This window comes from Solanum verrucosum, unplaced genomic scaffold (assembly GCF_900185275.1).
Source record: "Solanum verrucosum unplaced genomic scaffold, falcon-dt-bn FXZP01000060.1, whole genome shotgun sequence".
NCBI classification, from domain to species: Eukaryota; Viridiplantae; Streptophyta; class Magnoliopsida; order Solanales; family Solanaceae; genus Solanum; species Solanum verrucosum.
Genome location: NW_026020129.1, coordinates 7,989,596 through 8,004,449, shown reverse-complemented (window position 1 = coordinate 8,004,449; position 14,854 = coordinate 7,989,596). Strand labels below are relative to the sequence as shown.

Sequence of the window (14,854 nt, the reverse complement as noted above, 5' to 3'; positions counted from 1 at the left end):
ATGTAAATAGGGCTAGGTTTTGGGCATCTTAATCGTCTTCCTTAGTTTTATTGTTTTAGAAATATCTTGTACTTTGTTTTACTTGTATTACAAATTCTATAAATGTAGCTAATAATTATGGCTAAAACATTACTTATTATAAATAATGTAAAATACAAAATAAAATTACGTAGCTCTTTAATTTATATTTAAGCTTACAAGTAAGACTTATTTAATAGTTAATTAGTAAAAGATAGAGAGTTTATTATAATTATTTACATTATATTTATGCATCAAATTTTATTTTCCAGAGTTAAATTCAAAGAGTGAGAAATTTCTTAAAAAGATTTAGATTTTAATATTAGGTGCAAATGTCGATATTAGCAACTAAATATTTTTGACATTTGTGTCATAACTATTTAATATTATTTTACCAAATGTCATTGTTTTTACGATATTTGTATATAATGTTGTTGTTTTTACGACATTTACATCAAATGTCATAATTTTTATGACATTTTTCCCAAATGTCACTAATTTTACGATATTTTACGTCAAATATCGTTGTTTATACGACATTTTATGGTAAATGTCATTGTTTATATGACATTTTATGGTAAATGTCGTTGTTTTTATGACATTTAAATTAAATATCATTATTTTTGTGACATTTTTTCATAATTGTCAAGAAAATCTCTATTTCTTGACATTTTTTTCAAATGTCACTAAATAAATGTCGTCATATCTCTATTTATGGCTTAAGCACCATCTTAAAGAGACTAATTATCTAACTAATTGCAACCGCAAAACGTGGCAATAAATATATATTTAATTTCCAATTGTATTGGATATCCACTGTTGTTGGATTACACAACAAGATCAAGCAAAAGTTAATTAACATTAACAACTAATAAAGCTAATGATGTCATTTGTATGTAATACATACATCATTAAACTAAATAAAATACTCACTAAGTCTTAATTAACATGTTAATGTTATTGTTTTTTTTTAGTTGTTTTTCTATTTAATTTTATTTTGTGGGGTGTGAGCCCACTTCAAAAGTTCTCAAGTAAAGGTCAGATTAAAGTAAATACTAGAAGCTTTTTGATAATTAAACTCTATGATTATAGTGCGCTTTACAAAGTTGTTGTTTCACCCATTAATCGACATATTAAAGTTTATTAAATTCATCATAATTATTTCTTCCTGTAAACCTCTTTAAAGATTCTTACACAATCAAAGGAACAAGTATATTTATGTAACACTACCCTTGATGGCATCATCAACAACAACATATGTAAACCCACAAAGTGAAGTTCGAAGAGGATGAAATATAAGCAGACCATATCCTACTCAATAGCGTATTCATAATTTTCATTCAGGAGCTCAAATAATTAAAAATAATAATATTAATACAGTCCTTAAGAATCAAATCTAAATGTTGGGTTTGCATTTTGAATGAAAGCCCTCTCGCCCCTCTAGATCCGCCCCTTGAAGTGGAGAGGTTGCTTCTGATAAACTTTTAAAAACACTACCCTACTACCCTTGACGGAATTTATGAAAATTGATGACATGACATGTAATGAAATGACTACTAAATACTAAAGATACTTTCATTACAATAAGTTTAACTAACTTGTTCATCCAAAATACATTTTTCTTCGACTTTATACTCAATCAAAGTTATCAAACACTACAATATGTATAAAATAAAAAAAATAAAGCAAGTATTGGACTTCTAATTTTTTTTTTGAATGTTTGGTCGCTGTCACTCTTCCAAATTCATAGGTAGGTAGGATAAATAGAATCCATTGAATTTGGGTCTAATTTTACTGTGTGGGTTGGTTAATGGTCAGTCTCACTCTTCCTTGAAATTTGACAGTTGAAAGGAAGTACAACTGAATCTTTGAAATTAGATGCTTTTGTTGGATGAAGTTTCACCTAACCAATGCCTTTCTTGTCATTCTTTCTGACTAATTCAAATTCATGCTACCAACATTTGCTTGGAGCTCTAGTTAATCGGAATCGCGTCATGTAAAGTCCATTCATTATTACAAAAAGCAGTGCTTCTAAAGACTGGTATGGCCTTCTTTCAAGCTTGTTTAATTGAACCAACTGCTTATAACTCAGTCCATAAACAGTCCCTTTAATCGTATACATGCTTTCTGAGTATCACTCCAAAGAGCAACCCTAATCCGCAATAAATTGGAGGAAGAAAAATTCATGCGCCTAGTTTTTCATGGCACCATCTCTACTACAGCGCTCGCCGATATATCTACCCCAATATTTGGCAACTCGACCGCTACTTGAAATAAATTTCATATCCAAAGCTGATCATCACATCAGCTATCACTGAACAACCAATGATTAGACAGTTAAAAGATAGAAATAGAAGGCAGTTTTTGTATAGCATAACACCATTCACCAGTAGGGAAAATAGTTGACTCATATAACTTTAACAATAACAAATCTATAAAAAAGAAGACAGCTAGTTTGAACCTAAAACTTGGATTAGACACAATCTTGGGGAATGACTTTATACTCGATAAAACCAAGCTTACGATAAATAACATGTTCTCCATCAAACTCTAGAAATTCCTACTGAAAATCCCAAAAGCTCTCAATTATTTCCAGCAAATTTGCCCATCATTTTCGCAATAATAGGAGCAATCTTAGGATTTCCTTGATGCTTGGCCAAATTAGCTGGGTTCTTCATCACTGCAAAAAACCAGGCCACATTCGGTAAGAGAAAACAAAGAAGCTAGTATCTCTCAAAACATCTATAGTATGTTCAACATCAAGTCTACAAGGATGCGATTTTCCAAATCACTGCAAGTTACTATAGGCAATTGATCAGCAATAATGTTCTAATTTTGCTAGACACAATATATATTATCCTAACTATACTAGCTCAACTGTTAATCTTCTGCTTTACTCAGAAAAAGGTAACTCATGGAAAAACTACTTAACATGACTATCTCCTCTTTCAAAAGCTTAATGAGAAAATAAACAAGCAAAAAGATGGGGCGAATATGTTTACACACTCCTAGCCAAATTTATTTTGTTTGTCTGTAATTAATACGCATACTTGACCATCTGTTGTTGCTAACTAATTAGATTTCCATATAGAAGATACAGAACAATCAAGCCTGTGGACGTTTTACTTCTCTTTTGTTTTTTCCTTTTGATATGGACCTCACAGGTACTATCAAGTGGCCTATATATGTACTTCGGTAACACAGTGAAGAAAAAATTTATTGGAGGTGCTCAATTTTTAACTAGAACAAAAAGGCGATGTTTCTAATAGACTTCCACTGATTGGACTGGTAGCTAATAAGCTGGTGATAGCATCAATTTCCCTTACCATGTTTATACTGTGTTGATACTTACATGTGGTGTTTAACCATCAGCACTAACGAGCATGATAAGGAGATGTTCCAAAATAGTCAAATCTTCCAATATATAAAGCATATATATTTGTTATTCAACTCAAAATGAAATTGATATGTTACAAAGATATGTGAACTTTAGAGCATATAGTAGGAAATATATGTGATAATTGATAATCATCTTCAAGTGAAATAGCTGGATCACTAGTCAAGAAATGAAATGCCTTAATTATCTAAGTAAAACCATGTGAAAGATAACTAGAATAGACAGGCTAAGAGGTAAGGAGAAAAAGGAAAATACCATCTTGCAGTGCAGCCATGACATCTGGATCCTTGAATGCCGCCATTAATTCAGGGTCCTGCTCCAGCAAACATAAAGGAAATTTTAGTTTCTTTGCAATGGACAAACAGTGACTTAAAAGAATCATATTCTACAAAAACTATACAAGATTTTTCTTTTTTATTTGAAATTAATATTCACCTAAGATAATACCTTTGTTCAAACATTTAGACTAAGACCATAATTTGTTTCAAAATAAACATACAAAAGTAGATTTACTTACATTCAGTATTTTGCTGTAGTCCATGTTACCGGGCATTCCTCCGGGTGCGGCCCCAGGCATGCCTCCGGGCATTCCTCCAGGTGCAGACCCGGGCATTCCCCCTGGAAAGCCTCCGGGCATGCCACCTGGAAAGCCTCCAGGCATGCCACCAGGAAAACCTCCAGGCATGCCACCAGGAAAGCCTCCGGGCATGCCACCAGGGAAGCCACCAGCTCTCCTACTTGATGATGATTCTTCTTGCTTCTTGGCCTTTTCATAAGCAGCCTGAGATGTAAGGCATAACCAAATATTAATATGCAGAAAAGGTGCCACACGAGCATAAAACCAAACAAGTAACTAAGGGTTACCTGAGCTTCAGCCTTTCTTCGTTGTCTCTCACACTCAATCTTTCTATCTTCTCGTTCTTTGCGCAACCTATCATATTTCCTGCGGTGTTCTTCAATTCTATGTGCATTTGGCTCAACCTGTGACAGAAAACACATAATCACTTGCAAATAGTGACAATTACCCCTTAAACAAGATAACAGGGGGCCTAATAGTACCGCCACAAATTTTTAATGAAAAGAGAAGACCACCCAGCACTACAACTTAATCACATAAATGCTATGAGATTATATCACAGGAAGCAACCTTCTTAAGCACAGCACTTATTTCCTCATCATAGTCCAGCTTCGAAGCCACGTGAAGATCCTTAGCAGCTGCCTCCCATTGTCCCAGCATGGCACTGGCAATGCCACGAGATTTGTAACCTTTAGCAGAATCTGGGTTTATCTGCAAGAACAGTCAAGTGCCCATGATATATTGAACACAAAATTGATCCAATTTTTCTTTTTCATTGTGATGCAGGACAAAAGAAAACTGCTTTCCTAAAATCATGTTGTCTACTTTTTCAAATTGTCGCCGAAATTTATACATTGTTTGACATAAGCATTCAATCGGGGGTTAAAACAAGAATGATTTCTATTTGGGAAGACTACAATGTATTCAACCACATGACCAAAAAATGGATTAACTTGGAAGCATGCAAATCTAATGCCTACATGACTCCATGTCTGTCTCAAGAATGGAAGAAATTATTCAGGGTATTTTCCCTATAAAGCCTGCAAGAAATATTACACAGTCAATGACATTCTTTTATTATTACTTTTGGATAAAGCCATCCACTGCAATTGTTGAGAGAACTTATCAAAAAATACTTAAATAATTAGAAATGTAAACAGAACAGAGCCAAATTCAGGTAAGCAAATCTGAGAGCGAGACCAACCTCCAATGCTGCAGTTGCATCTCGTATGGCAGCATTTGGCTTCTTCATCTTGATATAAACAGTAGCTGTGTAAGACAAGAGCAAAAAACGGTGATTTGTTGAATGCAAATGAATACTCGAATTACAAAAAATCAACATCAATAAATTCAATTTGAAAGCAAGTGGTAAATGTACCTCTAGTAGCATACATAATTGCGGATGTAGGATTGAGGAGAACTGCCTTTGTAAGATGCTCAATTGCATCTTCTAGCTTACCTGATGAAAACAAACAACAAAAGTAAGAGAGATGATGCCACTGGTTTTGCGGACATGCAGACACGCATGCCGCCATATAGACATTGAACAAAATCACCTTCAGAAATTGCTTCCATGGCCTGAGCTTTGGATTCCTGAGAAGCATCACGGCTTTCTTCAGTAACCTCCACGGAAGGGTCTCCCATCTAGAAAAACAGATTTGAAATGTTAAAAATAAACATGAACCTTTAAATCCAAAACAGAAAGAAAATGTTATATCAGTCAGATGGCAAACCTTCTGTGGCTCATCATTGTCAGGTTCCACGGTGTCACTCTCGTCAAGCTCAATATCGGATTCAATTATCTCAGGCTCCTCCTCTTCTTCAACTGTCTCTTTCGTACTAGCATCATTCTCAACATCATCCATTTCGTCATCACTCGCATCCACCGCATGAGACTTCTGCATAGAAAATGTTAGATCAATAGGACAATATAAAATCCAGGGAGAGGCTACACTTTCTGATTACCCCATATTTAATGAGAAACCACGGACCATACTAATACAGTAACTAAAGAAACAATATAAAGTGGAAACATGTAGGTATCTAAGAAAATCACAATCAAATCAGTTCAACCCCATTTTACTACTACAATAGTCAGTAATTTGCCTTTCAAGGCATATCAGAAGTTTTATGAACCTCACACTTGCCTAGCTGGAGCTAAGTAAGTCTTAACAACTCAGCATCACACCCAACCATTTGGAATCCCTTGCTTCCATGATATAAATCTTGATTCCTAGAGACCGCAGAATTTTTTAACCTTCCTTTCATATGATTTCAGGACTAAATTGTTTGGAAAATAATTGGACATGTTCGGTAGTACCCGCATTGGAGTTTGGATTCGCGCTGAGTAGGGGTTCGTTCGGGGCAGCGCTCCCTACCAAGGATTTTTCCATACCTAGGGCTCAAACCCGAGGAGGGTTGGGCTTTGGATTGATCCAAAAACGACTTTTTTGTGTAACCTAGTGTATATTCATAGAAGTTATTAAATAGAACTCTTTAATCTTTTACCTAGAAGTTTTTAATTACTCTAACTCTATTCCAAATCACACGAGTAGCCGTTAGACATTACTAAGAGGCATTATTTTATTAATAATAAACTTCTGGTTAAGGGAGGATAACCAGAAACAATAATATTAAGATTCCCACCAGTAACAAGTACAAGATAACTAGTCGGGAACCTCATTATTCTCAACCCACATCATTGACCATTACGTCACACTATAATGAAGCAAGGAATATACCTCTTTGTAATCGCCGGTGTCGTAAGCAGCCGGAGGAAGTTTAGCACCGAGACTGTAAAACAAATAAATCGACATAAAGTTCATTCATCCAAAACTACAGTAACTGAAAGCAAAGTAGCGATCCATCATCCATTCATATGTTCATAATAACATAAGATTAGGGGAAAAAGTCAAAAATTACTATTCTCAAATGGAACTAAACAGCGTACTTACTTCTCAATGTAGTCACGGAAAAATGAAAGAGAAGGATCGGAGAGAATGGAAGGATTGGATTTGCACTGTTCGACGAATTGCTTCAGTTGATTCAACTTCATCGGGTCCATAGCTTTTTCCGACTACTACAGATTCAAAATCTTCGAAATTGCAGAAACTGTAAACCCTAGCTTTCGGTAGTGAGGCGAGGAAAATGGAAGGGGACTTGAGCTGACTAGGTTCTTCTAGTAGCTTCTATTACTGGATAAACTCTTTGTTCCGTTTTATTTGCTTTGTTATTTTCATTTAAGTGTTTGTTTTTTTGGAAAATTACGTCTAGGTTAAAATAATAGCTAAAGTATTTCAATTTTTAAAATTTCACAAGTAAATAAACTATCAAATGTGTACATTTTTATTTAAACTATCAACAACTATTTATTAAAATAAAATTATTCACTTTTTCTATTTAAAATATCACTATCATGTAGGTAGAAAGCATGTTTTAATAAATAGTTAGTGATTAGTGATTAGTATGTAACCAACTTTCACACTTGATAATTCAAATATGAAACTCAAAAAACTGAAATATTTTTAAGCATGTTTTTGAATTTTAGCCCTTCACTTTTAACTTTTACAGTAATCTAAAAATAATACTCCCGTAAAGAAGTTTTGAAAGACTTCTTGGAAATTTGTTCTATACTTGTTAGATTAAAAAAATGAAAAAGAAATAATAACTTTTTATTTCTTTAAAAATTATTTTTTTAAAATAAATAAAAAATGCCAAAAAAATCACTTTAAAGGGAGTTAGTGTTATAAAACAAAGTTTAATATAGAAAGAATTATGTAACTATCTAGAATTTATGACAAACAGGAAGAGAAAGCATATCGAATTCTCGTAAGCATATTTCTCAACAAAAATATAGAAAAGCTTTTGAGTTATGCCTGTACCTATATAGAACTTTAGTTTCTCCCCCACATGAGTTAAAACAAGATGCATATGAAGCTTTCAAAGAGTAAAAGCTTTCTATGGTACATTTTGTGTTGCGTGTTCTTGCTTTCTAATGCCAAGAATAATGACTAGAGAAGAAAAAAGGCCCTTTCTAATATTATAACGTGCCACATTTCACTTAATATACCCCATGAATGATGAAAGGGAGTTGCTCGGATGATAAACACCCCTCACTTCCAACTCAAAAGTTGTGAGTTCAAGTCACCTAGGGAGAAAAAGGATGGAAGCTCTTGGGTAGGGAGGAAAAAATACCCCATAAATACATCAAGAACATGCAAACACAAAGTATGCACTACAACTCATACATCAATTTAGTTCATCTCAACAGATGATACAATGTGAAACTTCACAGAATAAAAGTGATCCAAGTCTTGGAGTGCAATCTGTCAATTCCCAAAATAAACACTGAAACAAAGAAATTCATCAACATTTCCTCAATACTTGAAGGACATACTCGGTGAACTAAGCAGCACGAAAGAAGCAAAGAGCACGAGTAAGCTTGACATTCCAGTCCATGCAACCGTGCTCACTCCGTTTTTATCTTTTGAAGCTGGGGTGGTGACTGTAAAGTTTCATCAGGAGAAAAATATTGTTAGCAAGAATGCAATGCAAATTAAACATGAATCAATATGTAAGCCAAACAAAATTAACATTATCTCGAATCTACATTTTACTGGGAGATAAATTCAAAAAGAGGAAGAGATGGATGCATATGATTTAGACAGACGTTTCCGTTCTCCATTTGGCTAATCCTCATGTCCAGGTCAATGACTAAAATGTCTAAAGTCCTAAACAAGATACTCCCACACATAAGTAGTAAAATTATGATCATTAGTCGAGTAGCATAACAAATATGCCACATTCCACTCCAAACTGCCATAAAATCTCAGAGTACCTGGGGCACATAACATTAAACGAGGTAAAATATTACTCGGCAGAAGTTGCAATAATAAATATTGTCATCCTCTATCTCCATTCTTCTTTTCTTTGCTAGCGTTGTAAAAACCTTCAATTGGCATGACTCAAGAGGAGGAAAACAGAAGAAAAGTGAACTTACTCTAGAAAGACAAAGCGATCAGGGGTAAGGGCATAAAAAAGACTTTAAAAACTTATTACATAGCTAAGCAACATCCAAGAGAAACTGCTCTGTATAATTCCAATGGCTTATTGGATAAGAAAGAACAAGATTCTTAATATTGAGAAGAATGTCTCTCTTAATAATTACATGAAGTCGGAACATTTTCATTTCCACCATGAATGACTTTTTCTCTTAAGAAACAGCTCGATACCTCAAATTAAGCTTAACAAAGTAGGTCAATTTTTTTGGCTGAAGATCTAAGCTTGATTGAACACCATAAAATTGATTGAACCCCACTAAGAAATAAGAATCAGGCCAAACACTTCAACTTAAGTCCGCACTGGAAACATTAATGATCGTGTCTGGGGGAAAATGTAAAGTATTTTGCAACCTTAGAGAAACTTGATTAAAACAGGAAGAACGGGAAATTAGATTTCTCACCCGATGTTATTCAATATTTTTATTTTTGTTTATCCCACTAATCGTCGAAGGTGCAAACAAAGATAGACACTACTAAAAAGGTTTATATGTCTGACACCAAATTAATTTGACATCTAAGGAAATTTCATCACAACACAGAATGAACATAACATGTAGAGTGCATCCATAAATCCAACATAAAAATTCTTGTTGGACCACAAATTTATAGTATATTGCAATCTACTCAATTTCTTGTTTTGAAAAAGGAACACAATATATGTTTTGTCTCATTTCAAAGATCGTATATGACAAGTTACTCGGTGAAAACTTATTTAATAGTTTGAAAAGGTCAAGGAATATAGCTATGTTATCAAATTTCTGAATTATTGAACAAGGACAGCATTAGCAAGTTAACCTTTGAATTTTTGTGCTATAATTTAAATTTAACAAAGGCTGTCCTATAACGCCATAAAAGCAGGTGTGGAACTAGAAATCCGGATACAACATCAACAACAATATACCCAGTATAGTTCCACAAGCTAGAAGCCCGAATATGCATTCTAAAATTCTAACCTATTAAGTTGAAATCTTGGCTTTGCCTAGGCTAAAATCTGGAAGAAACTTAATTAATAAAGTTGAAATCTTAGCTTCGGCTAATGCTAAAAGCAAAAATAAACTAAACCTATAAAGTTGTAACCTTGGCTTCACCCAATACTAGAAGCAGATGTTTTCCACCGCGAATCAATGGGAAATTTGCGTTTTAAAACATAATTTTCCACCATTTCCCACCGAACCAACTTACTGGGAAAACGAATGGTGGGAAACAGATTCTGACTGAAATACTGGAAAGCTTTCATGTGAAAATACTATTATTTTTTCTTTTCAAACTGATTCAATCAAAATATCTGTGAAAATAACCCTCCACATTTTTTCTTCCAAAATTATCCTTTAAGTACAATAGTCAAACATTTTTTCAAAGAATAATTAATAAGTATTTAGTAAAACAAACACTACTAAAGGAGCAAAGTTGAGTAAGGCCAAGCAAAAATGAATGGAACTAGAAACACCTATGGATCACGATTCAGTAAAATTCAAAGGAGCAAGGTTCAATAATTAATAAAAAATCAAATCAAATTGATGCATACTCCAAAATTGTTCATAATTGACTACTATTAACTCAGTGTTAACAAAGTTGAAACAACGAGCAATTCAATCTCAGTTACCTGGTGGCGTTTTCTCAGAAGGAGAACTTGAACTTGGAGCAGCCGCTGTAGACAAAAAAATAATAATAATAATCAAATTAATGCGAAAATCGATCATGACAGTTACATGTTAAAACAGAAATAATTTACGCCCCAACTTGTCATCGAACAAAATTACTTACCATTCCCAGATTAGAGATGAACAGAGAATCAAAAATGAAAAATATCAGATTTGAAGTATAATTCTTACTTCGATCCATGTAAAAACATAGTTATCAACTCCAAATGCAAAAAATTGAGCCTCAATTCAGATCCCCATTTCAAAATCTGGGGTTAAATCCTACCTTTACAAGCGGTAACATCGCCAGGGATATTACAGTACTTAGGAAGTCCAATAGCTTGAGTAACGTTAATACCGAGAGAAATCAACAAAGCGGGATTTGCGTAAAGATTGCATAGACATTGAAGATCTTTGGTCACGGCTTCTCTAAGTGGGTCACAGCAAGAAGCCGGTGGTTTGGTTGAGTTGAGGAAAGGTGCACAGGGGACAAGTTTAGAAGCACACGACGGCGTTTGTGCCTCTGTGGTGGTTGCCGACAGTAGCGCCGCCATGATAGCCACCGTGATCAGCCAGGAGAGTTTGGAGGAGAGCATTTTTCTCTGTATGATTTTTCACTTTTGCACAGAAAAGGTGTTCACTACTTTTTTCCCTTTAGATGAGTGAGGAGTTTTCTTGTTGGAATTAATTGCTTACCTTCATAGAAATGCACATGCACGGTCTATTGTCTGTCCATTTCATGTTAATTGATTACATTAATAAACTTTGGCATAATACATAAATTGGACCCTAAATTTGGCTTCGAATTTTAAGTATAACCTCTAACTTTCAAAGTGCACAAGTAGACACTTCAACTATCCAATTCTTAAACAAAAAAACACGCGAATCCAACCTGGCATAACGCGTGATTGAGACGCAATTCAGGCGCATCAGGGGTATTTTTCGAGGCCCACAACAGTAAAAAAAAAAAGCGGAAATGACAATTTTACCCTTAATGAATCCCTTCTAAATATATCTTTATTTTTTTCAAATCTAAATCCCATTTTTCTTCTTCTTTCTTCCTAATTCTAGTACTGAAGCTTTTTTTCTCTTTTTGTGCACAATTTCTGATCGTTTATCTTCACAATTTTACTTTGATTTGCAAAGAAATTAGAGCTAGGGCTCCGCTGATGTTGAGTGAAAATCGAGCAAATTGGGAAAAGAAAATACGACCCTACCCTTTTGTATTTTAATTTCTTATTTTTTTTAATTATAAAATACGTGTAATTTTTTAATTACGTGGCAGCCACTGAGTGGCTCAATAAGCCACGTAGGAGCGTTTGTATATCACACAATTTGGCTGTTGAATTCGCGTGTTTTTTTGTTTAAGAATTGGATAATTAAAGTGTCTACTTGTGCACTATGAAAGTTAGAGGTCATACTTAAAATTTGAAGCCAAGTTTAGGGTCCAATTTATGTATTATGCCATAAACTTTTTTTACTTAATTTAAAAACAGTTAAAGTAAATTATTAATATAAGTTTTTTTTTATCTAACATAGTTGGTTAAATTTCTTTTGTTAAAATTTTAATAATCAGATGAATTTAAAATATAAATTGTTAGTATGAGGTATGACTTATATATTTTACTAAGTTTTTAATATCTAATTTTACTCTACAAAATTTAAAAATTCTATAAAAACTTCATTAGTAAGGAGAAGGTTAATAGCTACTATATATATCCCAATATTATTATTCTATTATTTATTATAAGAAGAAAAGAACGTGGCCTAAAAAAAATAAACAAAAGTGCGCTACATGATCATAATTGAATATAAAAGTAATAATCATGATTTGAGAAATAAAAGATAGTTTAATTAGATATTAAACATAACTGCTCGACGCGATCATGATCAAATGATTGATTTTCCTTGCTGGCTAAAGTTCAAATATTTTTTTACTCAATTTGCTTCTCTCGTTTTTACATTGAAAATAACTTTTTATTTCACATGAATCATGATATGCCTCTATATCATGTATCATCTAACTCGAAGATATCGTGTTCTAATAAAATTATATAACATATAAAACAGAAATGTATTTGTCACTCTTTTTCTACTTTTAACTCTAAATCCTTATATAATTAATTATAAACTTAATTCTGATGGTTATGTGCCAAGAATAAAGATAGATTGTACATGGACAGAGACTAAAGAAACTTGATCAATTTTTTTTTTATTACTTGGAATGACAGCTATGTCACCCATTGACAAAACTCCACTCATTAATTACGATCATACTCCCTTAATCACTTTATTCTCTTTTGGCTTTTGGAGTTGTTTAGAAAAAAATAGTAAAAGTTTTCAGATTTGTTCCACTATCAACTATAATTAATTTTGTGAATTAAAAACACCATTGGTTCAATCTATATTATAAATAGGCATAATACATATATTGGACCCTAAACTTGGCTTCAAATTTTAACTTTGACCTCCAACTTTCAAAGTGCACAAACAAACATTTTAACTATCTAATTTTAAATAAATAAACACACGATTTTTACAGTCAAAGAGCGTGAAATGCAAATGCTCCAATGTGTATTAGTGAGTCACTCAATGGCTGCCAACTAATTAAATATTTTACACGTCATTTTAGAACTAAAAAAATCAAAATTAATTCCTCCTAATGGTTTTTAGAGCTTGGAGCTCATTGTTTGACGGAGCTTAGAGGTTTGTTGATGGTTGGCTTCTTGGTTTAGGTGTTTGTAGTTGTTGGATCTGTTTTCATGGGTTTGGGGGGTCATTTGGATTCTCGCCGGATATGGCGGATCTGATGGGTTTGGGGTCGGGTATTTGGTGGGTTTAGCGAGCCCGAAGCTCGTTCGCTTCATGGGTTGTGTTCCGGTGTGAGGAAGAAGGAGAACAACTGGGTATTTGGTGGCGTTTTGCCTGAAAAAGAAGAAAATGAAAGGAGGTTTTGGGTTGCTGGAGATTGGCCGGAATTCGGGGGGTAGAGTTGTCATTTCAGCATTTTTTTACTGTTGTGGGACTCGAAAATTACTCCTAACTCGCGCAGAATACGTGCACATCACGCGTTTTGCCAAGTAGAATTCGCGTGTTTATTTATTAAAAGGTTAGATAGTTAAAGTGTCTATTTGTGCACTATGAAAGTTGGAGGTCAAAATTAAAATTCGAAGCCAAGTTTAGAGTCCAATATATGTATTATGCCTTATAAATATATGGGCAGATCTATGTATAATAGAGGAGTGCCCGGGCATTCGAATGTTTTGATTGAAAATTTATATATATATAAAAGGAGGTGCATAAATATATGGACAGATCTATGTATAATAGAGGAGTGCCATAAATATATGGGAAGATCTATGTATAATAGAGGAATGCCCGGGAATTCATGTTTTGATTGAATATATATATATATATAAAAGGAGGTGCATAAATATGAATTTCGGCACCTTAAAATACAATGAAATTTCAAATCCTTATGGCTGAATTTTTTTTGAAACTATTTCTTATCATGTGGACATTTTTTGTAGTGAATTTATTGTTAAAAAGAATTATGGATTAGAAGAATAAAATTCTAACCCTTCTGACTAAGATCTTGACTAAACCGACTATACAAGTTCAAATTTCATGTAGAAGTTTGCTAATAAATGGAGTACTACATATGTTACTTTTAAAGTAACGTATGACACCTACAATTCTCATATCCTTTTGGATATGCATTTTTTCTAAACTCCAGAGGAATTCATAGTCACAATCCTTTGAATATATATAGTGTTGGATTTTAAGCATTTTAATCTTATTTTAAAGTGCATAATTCTACAATGAGAAATGTCAAATGTCTAATATACGTTTGTAGCATATGATGTGCAACATTTGAGTTGTCCTTGATGGCATTATATGCCCCACTACTCACATGAGTTAATGGTAGAATGTGGCTATAATTTCCTCCAACTCTTGTAACCTCTCATGGTCATTAGTTTCGTGTATCTCATATAACATTTAATACATTTATCTACCATATTACTATCCCTCATTCTACCTATTGATTATATGGAAGACTTTTTCACCTATAAATAGTGGTGTTTCTTCCTTTGAGAAACATATGTCAAGAAAGATGAGAAGGGTGAAATAATATTATAGTGTACCTATTATTCTACCTCAT

At 33.5% G+C, this 14,854-nt stretch overlaps 3 protein-coding genes across 6 annotated transcripts in view; all 3 read right to left on the bottom strand.

The window, feature by feature from the left end:
• Window positions 1-14,854, bottom strand: part of LOC125826482 (MYB-like transcription factor ODO1) — a 45,144-nt gene that overhangs the window by 10,398 nt on the left and 19,892 nt on the right. The gene's annotated exons all lie outside the window — the stretch shown is intronic.
• Window positions 2,364-7,207, bottom strand: LOC125826476 (FAM10 family protein At4g22670). Of its 4 annotated transcripts, none has more exons than XM_049505817.1 (12): window positions 6,947-7,203; window positions 6,734-6,785; window positions 5,726-5,890; window positions 5,549-5,636; window positions 5,371-5,451; window positions 5,197-5,261; window positions 4,563-4,703; window positions 4,280-4,396; window positions 4,106-4,196; window positions 3,933-4,057; window positions 3,671-3,728; window positions 2,364-2,698 (listed from the first exon to the last, which is right to left on the bottom strand). In XM_049505817.1, the coding sequence occupies exons 1-12, from the start codon at window positions 7,054-7,056 to the stop codon at window positions 2,601-2,603; spliced, it is 1,191 nt and encodes a 396-aa protein (XP_049361774.1). In that variant the 5' UTR covers window positions 7,057-7,203; the 3' UTR covers window positions 2,364-2,600. The 4 variants fall into 4 exon arrangements, with proteins under 4 accessions (XP_049361774.1, XP_049361775.1, XP_049361773.1 ...); XM_049505818.1 differs by having other exon boundaries at window positions 4,142-4,196; window positions 6,947-7,202; XM_049505816.1 differs by having other exon boundaries at window positions 3,933-4,196; window positions 5,726-5,887; window positions 6,947-7,207.
• On the bottom strand, window positions 8,170-11,393 carry LOC125826491 (non-specific lipid transfer protein GPI-anchored 7-like). Its single transcript, XM_049505838.1, has 3 exons — window positions 10,979-11,393; window positions 10,656-10,700; window positions 8,170-8,496 (listed from the first exon to the last, which is right to left on the bottom strand). The coding sequence occupies exons 1-3, from the start codon at window positions 11,286-11,288 to the stop codon at window positions 8,369-8,371; spliced, it is 483 nt and encodes a 160-aa protein (XP_049361795.1). The 5' UTR covers window positions 11,289-11,393; the 3' UTR covers window positions 8,170-8,368.

Coding starts and splice junctions, on each gene's coding strand:
- LOC125826476 (XM_049505815.1), bottom strand. CDS start 7,056: ATGGACCCGATGAAGTTGAATCAACTGAAGCAATTCGTCGAACAGTGC. Junction 5,891..6,733: donor ACACCGGCGATTACAAAGAG/GTATATTCCTTG, acceptor TTTTCTATGCAG/AAGTCTCATGCGGTGGATGC. Junction 5,452..5,548: donor CATGGAAGCAATTTCTGAAG/GTGATTTTGTTC, acceptor TGTTTTCATCAG/GTAAGCTAGAAGATGCAATT.
- LOC125826491 (XM_049505838.1), bottom strand. CDS start 11,288: ATGCTCTCCTCCAAACTCTCCTGGCTGATCACGGTGGCTATCATGGCG. Junction 10,701..10,978: donor CGATGTTACCGCTTGTAAAG/GTAGGATTTAAC, acceptor TTTTGTCTACAG/CGGCTGCTCCAAGTTCAAGT. Junction 8,497..10,655: donor TTCTGAGAAAACGCCACCAG/GTAACTGAGATT, acceptor GAAACTTTACAG/TCACCACCCCAGCTTCAAAA.